The 18,297-nt window shown below is 38.2% G+C and overlaps 1 protein-coding gene across 3 annotated transcripts in view; it reads left to right on the top strand.

Moving 5' to 3' along the window:
• Positions 1–2,147: 2,147 nt before the first annotated feature.
• Positions 2,148–18,297, top strand: part of RXFP1 (relaxin family peptide receptor 1) — a 133,965-nt gene continuing 117,815 nt past the window's right edge. For 2 of the 3 annotated variants that reach the window (XM_042983692.1, XM_042983690.1), the window contains exon 1: positions 2,148–2,535. In XM_042983692.1, the coding sequence (XP_042839626.1) occupies positions 2,466–2,535 (70 nt within the window). In that variant the 5' untranslated portion in view covers positions 2,148–2,465. The remainder of the gene's footprint in view (positions 2,536–18,297) is intronic. The other variant, XM_042983691.1, reaches the window with a different exon arrangement.

Below are 18,297 nucleotides of genomic sequence, written 5' to 3'. Positions count from 1 at the left end.
CTATAATCTAAAACGCTACTAAAGGGACGGCAGGGTGGCTCAGTAAGTTAAGCGTCCGACTTCAGCTCAGGTTGTGATCTCACTATGAGTTCGAGCCCCGCATGGGGCTCTGTGCTGACAGCTCAGAGCCTGGAGCCTGCCTCGGATTCTGTTGTCTCCCTCTCTGTCTGCCCCTCCCCTGCTCATGCTCTGTCTCTCTGTTTCTCTCAAAAATAAATAAACATTAAACAAAATTTTTAAAAAGAATACATAAAATAAAATGCTAGTGAATAGGAACTGATGTGGTTGTCAAAATTTACTAAAGGCCTACCAAACTGGAATATTCAAAAGGTTTTTATTATAAGCTGACTGCTGTGAAATATAATGTCCTGAGGCATTTAGGCTGTAAATGTTCACTGAGGAAAAAATGAAGTCTGCTTCACTAGGCAATTTGAGTTACAAGAATATTAAAATCATTTATAAAAAAAACATTAAAAGCTATTTCAACAGGTTTAACATGCCGCTACATGCTCATTTCCAATAAAATATATGATTTCTCAGAGTTGTAGAAAATTACATCATAGAACCCAGACATGTTTTCTTATTTTTAATATTTAAGCCATGCTTAATACTTGCTATAAAGAACAAGACAAGAAGGAAATCTCACCTTAGGCACCGAACTTAATACTTATGCTCTGAGATACTCATAACAACAGTTGAGTTCATTTGCAAATATTAAATTCAGCTTCTGAGATGCAGGTGTGGCAAATACATGAATCTAACAATAGGGAAGAATTGCTACATAATAAACAGTGCAGGCAGACAATGGTCTCTGAGATCAAACAGCTTGTATAAACTGGTGCGTTTTTTACAGATTCACCTTAAACAAGTACTCTGTGGGACAGCAGTATTTTCAAAGTTGCTGCCATGTCCTGATTCATTTGCAGACTCCAAAGAGCTGAGAAAGGACAAAGCAAAGTGGACATAGTGCACAGTTCATGTTGCTACAGGCACAAGACCAGCTGTACAACTGTGCAAGACCCAGTGCACAACAAAAATGTGGGTATCCTTTTTTTAAAAAAAAAAAAAAAAAAAAAGGAGAGGAAACTGCCATTAAAAGTATGGAAGTATAAACCCTTTTCTTTTTTCCCATGGTTTCTCTCTATTTCTCTCTCCCGACTTGTCACAGTGTTTTTTATTTCCTATTTAATATCGTTCTAAGTAAAGAGAAATTAAAATTTTAAATTATTAGCATGAATTTTTCTGTCCACATTTACCTTGTGTGATGCTGGTTTTCAGTGCAACTATAAGAACATTTAACTTGGGGGCGTCCAGGTGGCTCATTGAAGCATCCAACTCTTGATATCAGCTCAAGGTCTTGATCTCAGGGTCATGAGTTCAAGCCCCGCATTGGGCTCTGTGCCAAAAGAAAGAGAGAGAGCCAGAGTGAGAGAAAGAAAAAAAAGGAAGGAAGGAAGGAAGGAAGGAAGGAAGGAAGGAAGGAAGGAAGGAGCACTTAATTTATATACAAAATCATCAAACTTATATGATTTGTATTCTGTAGCTCATACATTAATACTTCATGAAACAGTGGAAACACTGCACAGAGCTAACTTAACTCGTTGTGTCACTTCTTGACACAGGACCTTCTGCAATACTCTCTGCCTCTGGCTTACTAAAAATCCGAAGGGGCTGAAAAGAAAAGGAACTCTGAGTCACTCTATTTTTCACTCTCTTTCTGTGTCATGTTCTCCGGGTGAATGGTTAGCTAGTGTATGGAAGTAACAGCAGGAAACAAGGAAGCAAGGATATGCTAGGGCCCCTAGGGCACTGGTGTTTTTTAGAAGCCATTGCCTGCTTTTAGAGCAAGTCTGGTTGGAAAGGAAAGTGAGTCCTTTGGGGCTTTCAGTGCAGCCCCTCCTTAGCCATAGATGTGGCATGATTATTCTGTACTCCCTTGAGTCTTGCTCAACTTCCTTTCCCTAAAGAATGACCAAATCTTTCTGTTCCCAGTCTCAATTTTACCAGGGGAGAAAGAGATTAGAGATTAGATTTTAGAAAATTTTCAAAAAAAAAAAAAAAAAAAAAAAGAACCTGCTATTGTGACAATCCAGGAAATACTAGAGTTCCAGGGGTTCCTGAGGGAAACATAGGGAAAGCAGCCACTCTAGACCAGAAGAGGGACTTAGCTTAAGTTTCCAGTGAGAGGTTTGGCTTCTGCAAGACTAGGAGGTCCACAGGATGGCAGGCTCTGTAAGTGGTGAGTCTGCACCCAGCTCATCAGCAATATTTCAAAGGGGAAGAAAAGTTCTCATGCAGAAAGTGGAGAGCTGGGTTCTGAGCTTTACACACCTGGCTTAGAAGGTAAGGGTAAACATCCACTGTGTTTGACCTTATAGAGGAGCCAGGCTCTGAAAACAGCATCACTGTCTCAAGCAACAGGGCTGCAAAGTTGTTGACATCTACAATCACATATCAAAAAAGCAATGGCGACCACCCTGGACATCCAGGGTCCAGGATTCCTGTGTCATCCAATGAAGAGAAGAATGGAGCCAGGTGGGTGTGGGTGTAGAATCATATTTAATGTATTTAGAAAAGTGAAGAAAATTTAACATTTCCTGCATTGGTCTCATAACCACTTCTTACTTGAGCTCAAGAAAAAATACACCCAGTCTATTCTTTTTGACTGAGATATAATTTACATATAACATTGTTACACACCTTACAGTTTAAGTTGTACATGTTGATTTGATACATATTACCATATAATTACCATTGTAACTTTAGCTAACACTTCTTTCCTATCACATAATTAACATCTCTTTTTTATGGTGAGAACAGACAAGATCTAGTCTCTTAGAAATTTTCAAGTACATAATACAGTATTATTGACTATAGTAACCATGCTGCACATTAGATCTCCAGAACTCTTTATCTCCTAGTTTCAAGTTTATGCCCTTAAACAATAACTTCCTGATTCCTCCACCACCCTCAAAGCCCCCAGTAATCACCCTTCTACTCCCTGGTTCTACCAGTTCAGCTTTTTTAGATTCCACATATAAATATCATAACATCATTTGTCTTTATTTATTTTTACCTTTTCACATTAGATCATTTCCACTTAAATCCAAGTTACATAATTTTTTATAACTGCAAAATTCTGAAACCTCTTTTAAATAACATGGATAGGCATTTAAATTAAAATGCAGAACTCAACAAAACAAACCCTCTTCTACACTAGACATTCATAACTATTACTTATATCATTTGCTTCTAAAGAAAGAAAATCTGTTCAGCTGGTAACCACAGCCTGCTTACTTATACAACTGAAATCACTTTTAGCTCAGTGGGACAAGCCATACATAACCTTGGAGATTCTTTAAGAACTGTGTGTATTTTTTCAATGAACTAAATCAGTTAATGTAAATTAGTTCAGGAAATATTTCATCAGGTTGTAATATGGCATTTGGCAATAATCTTTATTCCTACAACTATCAAAGTCACAATTACATTTGCTTCACTGCACTTAAAATGGCAACGTGATCTACGAACAGGTGTTTCACTTGGAATTAGATACAGCAGACCCAAGTTTGGTTCCAATAATAGAGCTTGACTTTTGCGGGTGCCTGGGTAGCTCAGTCTGTTGAGTGTGTGACTTCAGCTCAGGTCATGATATCGGGGTTCATGAGTTTGAGCCCCATTTCGGGCTTTGGGCTGACAGTTCAGAGCCTGGAGCCTGCCTTGGATTCTGTGTCTCCCTCTCTCTGTCCCTTCCCTGCTTGTGCTCTGTCTCTCAATAATCAATAAGCATTGAAAAAAAATTGTTTTAAATAGAGCTTGGCTTTAGGTCTTCATAAGAGAACTTTCTAAAATCACTGGGCCTCACATGGGCTATTTAAAATACAAGATTTTTTTTTGTCCCCATCAAAAGCAGCCTATGTAAAACCAGTTGCTTATATACATTTCCCCCGTTGCTTCCTACATTATTAAGAGAACATTTAACATTCTTTTTTTTTTTAAGTTTATTTATTTATTTAGAGACAGATCGAGAGCAAGAGTGAGAGCAAGGGGCAGAGAGAGAGAATCCCAAGCAGACTCTGCACCAACAGTGCAGAGCCCCATACAGGGCTTGAACCCATAAACCATGAGATCTTGACGGAGCAGAAGTCGGAAACTTAACCAACTGAGCCACACAGAAGCCCCAAACATTTAATGTTCTTAAAATTCCTTCATAGATTCCTAAGACATATTTTCCAAAATAAACAATTAAAAGATAAAATAGTTTTTATTTCAAGCCACTGATTGGTCTTCTAGACTACCATCATTTTAATTTTTAACCACTTTCAAAAATGCATTTTTCCGGAAATTAAGTAAACATAATTTTCCCTGCAGTCTTCCTGCATTGTTATTGTGGCTTGTTTTCCACATTGCCAACTTGAAAAGTCACCATAAAAGGAACTCTCATTGTTTTTGTTTAATGATCTGTGCTGATGGGTATTCTTTAGCAATGTGGTTTTACCCATTCAAATGAGTGGGACTTATACTTCAGGACAAAAATTCTTCACTGTTTTTTCATGGGTCAAATGAGACAAGACAGATCTCACACCTTCTAGACCAGCATTTCTCGAACCTAAGTGTGTATCACAATCACTTGGAAAGCTTGTTAAACCACAGGTGAGTGGGCTCCGCCCCTGAATTTCTGAATCAGTAGAAAGGACTGGAGAATTCGTGTTTGTAACCACTTCTCAGGTCCACACTATGAAAAACCACTGTTAGAGACTGTCCTAGAGGTCCGATAAGAAACAAAAAGTGTTTACAAAACACCTTTAAAATACTACTGAAGAAAATTAAAACATTCATACTTCTGATTCCAAAATGTATCAACCTCATAATATTTCTTAAAAGAATTTTAGTAAACAATATTATAAATATCCATTGTTTCAAATAAAAATATGTCTAAAATTATTATACTGTATTTATTTATTTTTATTTTTTATTTTTTAAATTTAATCCAAATTAGTTAGCATATAGTGCAACAATGATTTCAGGAGTAGATTCCTTAATGCCCCTTACCCATTTAGCCCATCCCCCCTCCCACAACCCCTCCAGTAACCCTCTGTTTGTTCTCCATATTTATGAGTCTCTTCTGTTTTGTCCCCTTCCCTGTTTTTATATTATTTTTGTTTCCCTTCCCTTATATTCATCTGTTTTGTCTCTTAAAGTCCTCATATGAGTGAAGTCACAGGATTTTTGTCTTTCTCTAATTTCGCTTAGCATAATACCCTCCAGTTCCATCCACGTAGTTGCAAATGGCAAGATTTCATTCTTTTGGATTGCCGAGTAATACTCCATTGTATATATATACCACTTCTTCTTTATCCATTCATCCATCAATGGACATTTGGGCTCTGTCCATACTTTGGCCATTGTTGATAGTGCTGCTATAAACATGGGGGTGCATGTGTCCCTTCGAAAAAATATAACTGTATCCCGTGGATAAATGCCTAGTAGTGCAATTGCTGGGTCATAGGGTAGTACTATTTTGTTTTTTGAGGAACCTCCATACTGTTTTCCACAGGGGCTGCATCAGCTTGCATTCCCACCAACAATGCAAAAGAGATCCTCTTTCTCTGTATCCTCGCCAATACCTGTTTTTGCCTGAGTTGTTAATGGTAGCCATTCTGGCAGGTGTAAGGTGGTATCTCATTGTGGTTTTGATTTGTATTTCCCTGATGATGAGTGACGTTGAGCATTTTTTCATGTGTCGGTAGGCCACATGAATGTCTTCTTTGGAGAAGTGTCTATTTGTGTCATTTGCCCGCTTCTTCACTGGATTATTTGTTTTTTGGGAGTTGAGTTTGATAAGTTCTTTATAGATTTTGGATACTAACCCTTTATCTGATGTGTCATTTGCAAATATCTTCTCCCATTCCATCAGTTGCCTTTTAGTTTTTCTAATTGTTTCCTTTGCTGTACAGAATCTTTTTGTTTTGATGAGGTCCCAGTAGTTCATTTTTGCTTCTGTTTCTCTTCCCTCTGGAGACGTGTTGAGTAAGAGGTTGCTGCGGCCAAGGTCAAAGAGGTTGTTGCCTGCTTTCTCCTCGAGGATTTTGATGGCTTCCTGTCTTACATCTAGGGCTTTAATCCACTTTGAGTTTATTTTTGTGTCTGGTGTAAGAAAGTGGTCCAGGTTCATTGTTCTGCATATCGCTGTCGTTTTCCCAGCACCACTTGCTGAAGAGACTGTCTTTATTCCATTGGATATTCTTTCCTGCTTTGTCAAAGATTAGTTGGCCATACCTTTGTGGTTCCACTTCTGGGTTCTCTTTTCAGTTCCATTGATCTGAGTGTCTGTTCTTGTGCCAGTACCATACTGTCTTGATGATTACAGCTCTGTAGTATAGCTTGAAGCCTGGGACTGTGATGGCTCCTGCTTTGGTTTTCTTTTTCAAGATCACTTTGGCTATTCGGGGTCTTTCCTGGTCCCATACAAATTTTAGGATTGTTTGTTCTAGCTCTGTGAAGAATGCTGGTGTTATTTTGATAGGGATTGCATTAAATATATAGATTGTTTTGAGTAATATTGACGTTTTAACAATATTTGTTCTTCCTATCCAGGAGCATGGAATCTTTTTCCATTTTTTTTTGTGTCTTCTTCAATTTCTTTCATAAGCTTTCTATAGTTTTCAGCATATAGATTTTTCACCTCTTTGGTTAGATTCATTCCTAGGTATTTTATGGTTTTTGGCACAACTGTAAATGGGATCGATTCCTTGATTTCTCTTTATGTACCTTCATTGTTGGTGCATAGGAATGCAACTGATTTCTGTGCGTTGATTTTATATCCTGCAACATTGCTGAATTCATGAATCAGTTCTAGCAGTGTTTTGGTGGAATCTTTTGGGTTTTCCATATAGAGTATCATGTCATCTGTGAAGAGTGAAAGTTTGACCTCCTCCTGGCCGATTTGGATGCCTTTTATTTCTTTGTGTTGTCTGATTGCAGAGCTAAAACTTCCAATACTATGAGAGACAGAGACAGAATACAAGTGGGTTGGGGCATAGAGAGAGGGAGGCACAGAATCTGAAGCAGGCTCCAGGATCCAAGCTGTCAGCACTGTTGAATAACAGTGGCAAGAGTGGACATCCCTGTCTTGTTCCTGACCTTAGGGGGAAAGCTCTCAGTTTTTCCCCATTGAGGATGATATTAGCGTTGGGTCGTTCATATTTGGCTTTTATGATCTCGAGGTATGATCCTTCTATCCCTACTTTCTTGAGGGTTTTTATGAAGAAAATTTGCTGTATTTTGTCAATTGCTTTCTCTGCATCTATTGAGAGTATCATATGGTTCTTGTCCTTTCTTTTATTGATGTGATGAATCACATTAATTGTTTTGTGGATATTGAGCCAGCCCTGCATCCCAGGTATAAATCCCACTTGGTCGTGGTGAATAATTTTTTTTAATGTATTGTTGGATCCAGTTGGCTAATATCTTGTTGAGGATTTTTGCATCCATGTTCATCAGGGAAATTGGTCTATAGTTCTCCTTTTTAGTGGGGTCTTTGGTTTTGGAATCAAGGTAATGCTGGCTTCATAGAAAGAGTTTGGAAGTTTTCCTTCCATTTCTATTTTTTGGAACAGCTTCAAGAGAATAGGTGTTAACTCTTCCTTAAATGTTTGGTAGAATTCCCCTGGAAAGCCATCTGGCGCTGGACTCTGGTTTTTTGGCAGATTTTTGATTTCTAATTCTATTTCCTTACTGGTTATGGGTCTGTTCAAATTTTCTATTTCTTCCTGTTTCAGTTTTGGTAGTGTATATGTTTCTAGGAATTTGTCCCTTTCTTCCAGATTGCCCATTTTATTGGCATATAATTGCTCATAATATTCTCATATTATTGTTTTTATTTCTGTTGTGTTGGTTGTGATCTCTCCTCTTTCATTCTTGATTTTATTTATTTGGGTCCTTTCCTTTTTCTTTTTGATCAAACTGGTTAATGGTTTATCAGTTTTGTTAATTCTTTCAAAGAACCAGCTTCTAGTTTCCCTGATCTGTTCTACTGGTTTTTTTTGGTGTTTTTTTTTTTTTGTTTTGTTTTTTGTTTTTTTTGGTTTTGATAGCAATTTCTGCTCTAATCTTTATTATTTCCTGTCTTCTGCTGGTTTGGGGTTTTATTAGTTGTTCTTTTTCCAACTTCTTAAGGCATAAGGTTAGGTTGTGTGAGATTTTCTTCCTTCTTTAGGAAGGCCTGGATTGCTATATACTTTCCTTTTATGACCGCCTTTGCTGCATCCCTGAGGTTTTGGGTTGTGGTATTATCATTTTCATTGACTTCCATATACTTTTTAATTTCCTCTTTAACTTCTTGGTTAACCCATTCATTCTTTAGTAGGATGTTCCTTAATCCCCAAGTGGTTGATTTTGAGTTTCATAGCGTGGTGGTCTGAAAATACACACGGTATGATCTCGATCCTTCTGTATGTACTTAGGGCTGATTTGTGTCCCAGTATGTGGTCTATTCTGGAGAACGTTCCATGTGCACTGGAGAAGAATGTATATTCTGCTGCTTTAGCATGAAATGTTCTGAATATATCTGTTGAGTCCATCTGGTTCAGTGTGTCATTCAAAGCCATTGTTTCCTTGTTGATTTTTTTTATTAGATGATGTGTCCTTTGCTGTGAGTGGGGTGTTGAAGTCTCCTATTATGGTATTACTATTGATGAGTTTCTTTTTCTTTTTAAAAATTTTTTTTAATGTTTATTTATTTTTGAGAGAGACAGAGACAGAATACAAGTGGGTTGGGGCATAGAGAGAGGGAGGCACAGAATCTGAAGCAGTCTCCAGGATCCAAGCTGTCAGCACAGAGCCTGACATGGGGCTCAAACTCACGAGCTGTGAGATCATGACCTGAGCCAAAGTCAGACGCTCATCTGAGCCACCCAGGCGCCCCTTGAAGAGTTTCTTTATGTTTGTGGTTCTTTGATTTATATATTTGTGTCCTTTCACATTTGGTGCACAAATGTTTACAGTTGTTAGGTCTTCTTGGTGGATAGACCCCTTGATTATTATATAATGCCCTTCTGCATCTCTTGATACAATATTTATTTTAAAGTCTAGATTGTCTGATATAAGTATGGCTACCCTGGCTTTCTTTTGTTGACCATTAGCATGATAGATGATTCTCCATCCCCTTATTTTCAATTTGAAGTATCTTTAGGTCTAAAGTGGGTCTCTTGTAAACAGCATATAGATGGATCTTGTTTTCTTATCCATTCTGTTACCCTATGTCTTTTGATTGGAGCTTCAAGTCCATTGATGTTTAGAGTGAGTACTGAAAGATATGAATTTATTGCCATTATGATGCTTGTAGAGTTGGAGTTTCTGGTGGTGTTCTCTGGTCCTTTCTAATCTTTTTTGCTTTTGGTGTATATATATATATTTTTTTTTTTCATCTTTTCTCCCCTCAAAAAGTCCCCCTAAAAATTTCTTGCAGGGCTGGTTTAGTGGTCACAAACTCCTTTAATTTTCCTTTTTCTGGGAAACTTTTTATCTCTCCTTCTATTTTGAATGACAGCCTTGCTGGATAAAGAAATCTTGGCTGCATATTTTTCTGATTCAGCACACTGAATATATCCTGCCACTCCTTTCTGGTCTGCCAAGTTTCTGTGGCTAGGTCTGCTGCAAACCTGATCTGTCTTCCCTTGTAGGTTAGGGACCTTTTTTTTCCCTTTTGCTGCTTTCATGATTCTCTCCTTGCCTGAGTATTTTGTGAATTTGACTATGATATGCCTTGTTGATGGTCAGTTTTTGTTGAATCTAATGGGGGTCCTCTGTGCTTCCTGGATTTTGATGTCTGTGTCTTTCCCCAGGTTAGGAAAGTTTTCCACTCTGATTTGCTCACATAACCTTTCTACCCCTATTTTTCTTCCTCTTCCAGGACCCCTATGATTCTGATGTTGTTCATTTTTAATGAGTCACTAATTTCTCTAATTCTTAAATCGTGCTCTTTTGCCTTCATCTCCCTCTTTTTTTTTTCTGCTTCATTATTCTCTATAAGTTTGTCCTCTATATCACTGATTCTGTGTTCTGCCTCATCCATCCTTGCCACCACTGCATCCATCTGTGATTGCAGCTCAGTTATAGCATTTTTAATTTCATTCTATTTTTTACTTCTTTTACCTCTGCAGAAAGGCATTCTAATCTATTTTTGACTTCAGCTAGTATTCTTATTATCGTAATTCTAAATTTTGGTTGAGACCTCTTGCTTGTATCTGTGTTGGTTAAATCCATGGCTGTCGTTTCTTCGTGCTCTTTCTTTTGGGGTGAATTCCTTCATTTTGTCATTTTGAAGGGAGAAAAGGAATTAATGAGGTAGAAAAATTGAAAGAAAAATATTAAAATTAAAAAATATTAAAATTAAAAAATTAAAAACACACACACATAAAAATATAATAAATGATGCTATATCCTAGGTGTGTTTTGGTCTGGGTGTTGAAAGTGGTTTGGTAGATTAGAGGGAAAAAAGGTGGGGGAAGAAAGGGAAAAAAAGGAAATCATTTGAGAATTTGAAAAAATGAATACAGTGAAGTAGACTAAAATGAGACGATGGGAGTAAAACAGAATTTGAAAAAGTATACACAAAAGTAAAGAATATAGTAGAAAAAAATTAAAGAAAAATATTTTTAATAAAAATTAAAAATACAAATGAATTTTTTTCTTTTCTGTATTCAAGAAAAAGAAAAGAAACAAAAAAGAGAAAAAGGAAAAAAAGAAAATTATTCAAAAATTTGAAAAAGTGAATACACTGTCATAGACTAAAATAAAATGATGGAAGTAAAATAGAATTTGAAAAAATTTACATAAAAGCAAAAAATATAGTAAAAAATTAAAGAAAAATATTTTTAATAGAAATTGAAAGTAAAAATGAAGTTTTTCTCTTTCTGCATTCAAAAAAAAGAAAAGAAAAAGGAAATCATTTGAAAATTTGAAAAGGTGAATACACTAGACTAAAATAAAATGAATGAAGTATTATAGAATTTGAAAAAATTTACACAAAAGTAAAAAATATAGCAATAAAAATTAAAGAAAAATATTTTTAATAAAAATTAAAAATAAAAATGATTCTTTTTTCTTTCTGTAATCAAAAAAAAGAAAAGAAGTGTAAAAGAGAAAAAGAAAGAAAATTGAATTGATGGACCTGCTAACAGATTGAAGTAGGGCTGAAATTACTTTGTTTTCCCCATAGTGGAAAAGTCATAGAAGTCAGACTATGTAGCACTTTATAGTCCATAAACTAAGCAGGCAGTGAGACTTGTGTTCTTGAAGAGCAAGGTTGGCCCAGTTGGGCGGGGCTCAGTGTAAAGACTCCGTTCTCCACTAGATGGCGCTGCTAGTCTACTGGGGTGGAGTGTTGTGGGGCCCATAGGTGAAAGAGGCACCACCCAGCTATCCAGTCTGTACTCCCGGATCAGCAGTTGCACACCTGTCCTCTGTCTTCAGCTCTTGTCCACTCCCTGCCTTTTCACTGTCCGTGACCAGGCCCCAGGCAGTACCTCTCTCCTGAGTTTTGTCTCAGATGCGACTGTTTTCCCCGGCCCCTTACTTCTGAAGGACTGCGGCTTTGGTCCGTTCCACCCCTCTGCAGGAGGGTCTCACCGAGCAATGGCCGAATGAACAATGGCTGAATGTCGGCTGCACCCAGGAACGCTTGCCAGACCCTGCTTCTGCCGGTGCCCCGAGACTGCGGCCAGGTGCCAGGCCGCCCGGGAAAAAGTTCGCGAGATAGTGTAGCGGCAGCTTTTCAGAGATTATGGAAAATCACAACACACATCTGGTACCGGGCTTCACCCTTAAAGACCTTGTTCCAGCACCAGCGAATGTGGCCATTTTCTGGGGTCTGCTGGGACCAGGTGGCTTCAACAGTCTCTACCAAATGTCCTTACAGCAGTGGAACCGCTTTTCCCCGTGTGGCCTGAGAACCTCCCGGACCCCACTCTGTTCCTGGAGATTCGCCTTCCCACGAGAGCACCGCCAGGTATCGAGCTGCGGAGTTGCAGCCTTTGAGCTCCCCTTGTTTACAGTCTCAATGGAATTTAAACCCTCTCCTTTCTCCTTTCTCCCTTTTTAGTTTAGTCCCTGCGGCTGTTTCCAATTTTCCACTTTCTCTGCAGCTGCTTTTGGGGAGGGGTGCTTTTCCCATATTCTCCCGCCCCCCAGTCCTCTCTCTGCTCACAAAAACACCTCCCTTACCGCTCCCCAAGTTCAGCTTTCCGCTCCGCGTACCTGCTGAATTCTGTGGTTCAGGTTGTGCAGATTGTTGTGTTAATCCTCCAGTCAGTTTTCTAGGTGTGTAGGATGTTCTAGTGTTGCTTGGCTGTATTTCATGGATGCGAGACACAGGAAAGATTTCCATGCTGTTCCGCCATCTTGGCTCCTCCCCTATACCATATTTTTAAGTTTAAGCACAACAATTTATTTTACCTCAGTTTTTAGACAGTTTCCAAAGAACAAACGCATTTTTCATTTCAGAATAATACAAAGTTAAAGACACTGTATAACTCTTAAAAAACAGCTTAATTAACTTAGTTAAAATTGACTCCACATGTTTACAGATCTTCCAAAAGTTACAAAGCAAACTCTAACTACATGTAAAGTAAAATTTTTCTAAAGGCGTACATGATTATGGGTGTGGTTTGCTACCAATTATTTGTACCTCTTTTTAAAACAAAGTCACTTTTTTTTCATTTCCAGTTTGCGCAATGTATTCTGTCACCAATTATGTGATAATGTAAGAAATGGAATTTAATCAAAAAATCAACTTACCTTAGAATCCTAAATGCACATCATATGTTAGAGAATAAGTGTAGCCCTTGTAACAAATTACTGCCCCACATCAGTTTCCTGAATCTTATGGTGTAAATTAATGTCTAAAGGAAATATTTTTCATTCAGTAATGACTTAAAACTTCACATTATTAAATATGTGTGCCTAAGAACTGGATTTTAGTCGACTTTACGCCCTGTGTATTTTCATGTTAATTTGAAGCACTTTTAAAAGCTAACAAGTTTGTTGACTGCCTCTCACTGTTTAGCTCTCTGAAAACTAACCGCTCTGCTGCACGTTGACTAGGGCAGGTAAAGAGAATTTTGTGGCGAGGATAACTTCAAGGTGACAAGTTTACTTCTCAGGACTTTGGATTGCTTTTCTTATTGTGTCATTTAATAATCAAGTGTGGTCTTAATAACAACCTTCTCGAGAAACTCATTTTAATGATGCTAAGAACACCAGTTCTCCCAGCCTTTCCAAAGGAAGGGACTTACTACTATGATGTGGAGACTTATAAAGTCTAAATTCTAAATTAACTTATAAAGTTAAATTAACTTTAAAATTAACAAAGATGAGGGGCTCCTGGGTGGCCCAGTCGGTTAAGCATACGACTCTGGCTCGGGTCAAGATCTTAAGGTTCGTGGGTTCGAGTTCTGCGTCAGGCTCTGTCAGCTCAGAGCCTGGAGCCTGCTTCAGAGTCTGTGTTTCCATCTCTCTCTCTCTCTGCCCCTCCCCTGCTCACTCTCTGTCTCTCTCTCTCTCTCTCAAAAATAAAATTTATTTTTAATTAACAAAGATGAGTAAATTGCCGGAAGTAAAGAATAGTTACTACTCATCTTAGAGAAAGAAAAAAAAAGGGGCACCTGGGTGGCTCAGTCGGTTAAGCGTCTGACTTCGGCTCAGGTCATGAGTTTGAGCCCCGCGTCGGGCTCTGTGCTCACCGCTCAGAGCCTGGAGCCTGTTTCAGATTCTGTGTCTCCCTCTCTCTGACCCTCCCCCATTCATGCTCTGTCTCTCTCTGTCTCAAAAATAAATAAATGTTAAAAAAAATTTAAAAAGAAAAAAAGAAAAAAAAGATGAATCCAATAACAATCATCAAAGATATGCAAGAAAATAAAGTTAACCATCAATTGACTAATTTGACATAACACACCTGGATTCATTGTCTCTTCAACCCTATTCTACCCAATCCTTTAGTGCGTCACTATTTTCTCAAGCTTCTCTCCTTCAGGAAATCACCAGGAATCAGGTACCAGACATATACTGTTATCAAGAACAAAGTCTAAAGTGTCCCGTCTCCTCGCTAATAATAGTCTCCGAGGCAAGAGGTCCATCCTACAAGGTTGACTCATTAAGCATCTACTTCCAGAACCTCATTCTCCTCCCACCTGCCTTTTTTTCCTATTTATTCATTGTTAGTGCCCAATAACTGTTAGTACCTTAACTTTTTTTAAGTACCTGTTTGATTCTTGGTATTTGCGGTGTGAATTTTCATGATTCCCCTCAGCTTCAGTCCACAATTTGTCCCTCTATGCCAGGATTGAAGCTGTTGTTTCTCTAGTACCTCCTTGCCACCTCCCCCTTGGTTCCAACAAGTACACATGTACCACAATATTCCACCCAGAAAATTCCTAACTTCCCTACAGCAAATTTGGTATGGCATTTGACCCTTATAAATGTATGTCTATTTGATATATTTACAGATTGACACATTGTGGAGAAAACCCAACTTCACATTTCAAAAGGTAAATACCAAGCTATAAACATGTAAGGAATCAAGAGCTGCCAAAAAATGTCTTCATTAAGATTTTTACCCCCCCGACCCAAGTTCGATTAGTCTCTAGAAGGGACAATAGCTGAGAAATTCCCTGAAGCTATTTCATGACAAGCTAACACGGACCTGGAACATAAATTAGAAATCCCAGTTGACCTCTAGTAATTCTAAAAGAAGATTAAACGAGAAATAGGAGACACATTTTTGTTTTCACAACTAGGATTTCTTATTCCAACACCTTCTTACTTTAGTCACACAGCCTGAAGAGTGTTATCTCACCAGGAGAAGAGCAATATGACAGAACTGATCTGTCTTCACATAGCAAAATCATAAACTTAATTGCATAATTATATGTTACTTTTTTAATATTTGCTTTTATGACTATTGTGACAATTACTTTTCATGATCTCCATAAGTTCGTATACACCAACTCAAAAAACCTGACAACATTCTCACTCAGTTTAGTTACTGATCCATTTTAGTTACCATCTGTAAATTATTTACCATCTGTCTTTACCTTTGTCAATCTTTCTTTTTCTCAGTCTTCACCCCCAACCCTTGCCCCATTTTCTTCTTACTTATACTATCTCTGTACATTTCCTAAACATTTTCAGCCTCGGTACTACTTCCTTCTATACTTACTGGCAGAGGAAAGTTCTGGATTGTGGTAGACTGTGTATCTGCTCACCAGTCCTACCCATCTTCTATCTTCTGATAATGTGTCCTATACTACCTTCTAATCATAAAGTAAATGCAAAACCTAGTCTCAGATAATTATAAGGTACTTTTCTCGTAGACACAATGCTTAATTCATGGCCAAACATGTAACCTAAAAGTAGAGACCTGCACCAACAATTCTTTAATTAGACAAGGAGATGTTTCCTTGCTTTGGGGATCATGGACCAGAAAAGATAAGAATCAGAGATTAACAACAGCCATTATGTCAACCACACAGAGAAAATCTATCTAAAGTAATAAAGCATAGAGAAGCAGAGATAAAAAAAATAGAGAAAGGAGGAAGAGACCTATGGAAATAGACAAAGAGACTTGATGAACTTGACTGAGTTGGATTTCTGTCATCTGCACTCCAGGGAATTCTGATGAATACAAAAATGGGAAGTGGATTGTCATAAATAAGAAAAGCTAAAATGCAGGCATAACTGATAATTGATAAGGGTAGAAAGCAACAATTCTTCCATCCCAGACTGGGAAATTGGCAACTTAGTCATTCAATATAAAGTCATGCGATTAAAACTATCACCTGTCATGTCTTAGGACGAGGGTATGGTATGCCACTTTCCCTTTTTCCTACCACAACAATTGTGGAAATATGTATCAAGACAGAATATTGTCAGGTCCCTGAGTGATCATAATGTGAGAAATAAACTTCCATGGGAGATGTTTCTTACTGCAGCCCCCCCCACACACACACCTAGCATATTACTGGCTGATTCAGAAATTGGTAACTAGACATGGTGTGCTGTCATAACAAAAAGAGAACATATGGCATTGACTTAAAGGCCAGGTGGCACATAGGAAAGAAACTGTTGTCAAAGCTTTAAGGATAGTTATCCATGTTGCATAGTGACAAAGCATTTAGTAATATCGTCACCATTGATAACCTGGCAAGCAGATGGTGTACCTAAAGAATTTATAATCCTAGGACAAGAGATTATAGAAATTTAGTTGTTGCTGTTGCTGGTTGTCATTGCCTATGTTTCATCAGATTTTATAAAAAGCAAATAAACTTAGAGAATTGTCCAGTTTGGGGAAAAAAAGAAAAGAAAAGAAAAAGAAATAGAATCCAGGAATTCAGCCCTTGAAGGATTGGGAGAACTGTGTGCTTTTCATCCACAACCAGTAAAAAATATAATTGAAAGAGCAAAGACCCAACAAACTGTGGTTCAGTAAAGTCTTTCAGTGTGACCAAATAGCTCTGGGAGAAGACAGGAAGTGGCTGCCCCAACAAAACTTGATGGACTCAAGTTACTTGAAATTATGTCATTAAATACAAAGAGATACATAGGTATGGGGGCAAAAAAAAGTAGCATGGTAAATCAGGAAATTGTGTCCACAAAACTTTTCTGAGAAAAGAACTATTGAGGTGGCCATCAACACATGAAGTTAATTGGAATCAAATAAATAAGAACACAATAAGTCCTTGAGAGAGATGTACTACTACAAAGACTATCAACCTCAGCTTAAAAGCAAAAATGGTGATTGTTCTATTTATGAAACAACCTTGGGTACCCAACCATCTGAAAGGAAAAAAGAAGATGTATAGGGGCACCTGGGTGGCTCAGTTGGTTAAGCATCAGACTTTGGCTCATGATTCATGGGTTCAAGCCCATGTTTGGCTCTGTGCTGACAGCTCAGAGCCTGGAGCCTGCTTCAGAATCTGTGTCTCCCTCTCTCTCTGCCCCTCCCCTGCTCGCTCACTCGGTCTCTCTCTCTCTCTCTCAAAAATAAACATTAAAAAATTTTTTTAAAAAAGGAAGCTGTATATTCTATTCAGCCCCCAACTCTAATGTGGAAGAACATATTCTTCAACGTGGAAAATCATATAATACAAAGGAAGGGCCCTCCAGTGTGCAGACCGAGGGCCACAGTGAACAATGGACAGGGGAGCCCCTTCCAGGGAGTAGACTCAGCCAATTAACAAACATTCCCCATCCTCAGGATAAGGAGCCTCACCTCATCTGCCCAGCAGAATTTCAAAATTTCTACCCACAACTATCTATAGGGTTTCTCCTCACCTTCTGCTTTCTAGTAAGAATATTCATTGTGATTATCTTGTCCCTGTTCCATCACTGCATATTGGGGGAGGATAGTGTGTCTTTTTAGTTCGTATATGATTAGTCAAGAGAAGCCACAGATAGATATCATGCCAGAAGTACCCATTTTATATGTCATTCAGAGATCCTGATCTGTGGGCTTGATATTGTGACTAGATTTGACTTCTGGAATGTCTGCCTTAGAAAAGAGATTAGTGTATTATGCTTACCGGTATTCAGAAAGGCAGATTGAAGCTGTCATTAGTGCTGTTCATCATAATATTTCTGTTCCTCTTCTTCCAGGCACATGGTTGAATTGTCCCTTCCCTAATCATTTTGAAATTAGGCCAATGAAATGTGAGCAGATATGATGTATATCACTTTCAGGTATAATCTTTAAAAGCCAGTGTGCAATTTACCATGTTACCTTCTTCCTGCCCTGATGATCATGGATGCATGTGTCATTATGAAACCTCCATCAACCCGATACCTGAGAGACCATAATGACCAGAGCCTCCTACTGACCCATGATGGTCATGTAGAGTGAGAAACAAATTTCTGTTGATTTGAGCAACTGAGATTTTTGTGATTGTATTTTATAACACCATAATCTAGTGGATATTGACTGAGAGGCCTTTAGGAAAAAAGACAAAAAAAAGTAAGAAAGGCCTTTTCTACAAAGATCACTTTTAGGTCAGGTGATGATTTCTTTACAGCACTATAAAAGTCCAATTACATACCCAAATCAAAAATTAGGGTCCAGACTAGGAAGAGGAATACTTAGAAGGAGCCAAAGAAATAAGGAAACCCTGGCTTCCCAACCTTTCTCCAAAATGCCCCACAGGATCACCTCTGAGTTACAGGGGTAACAATACCTCCCTTCATTAAGCACCAATCACTAGAATGTATCCTGGCATTAGATGAAAGATTAGCTCTGCCACATGGACC

Source organism: Panthera tigris, chromosome B1 (genome assembly GCF_018350195.1).
Source record: "Panthera tigris isolate Pti1 chromosome B1, P.tigris_Pti1_mat1.1, whole genome shotgun sequence".
NCBI lineage: Eukaryota > Metazoa > Chordata > Mammalia > Carnivora > Felidae > Panthera > Panthera tigris.
The sequence above is the reverse complement of the archived record's forward strand: the minus strand, read 5'-3'. Positions and strand labels throughout refer to the sequence as shown.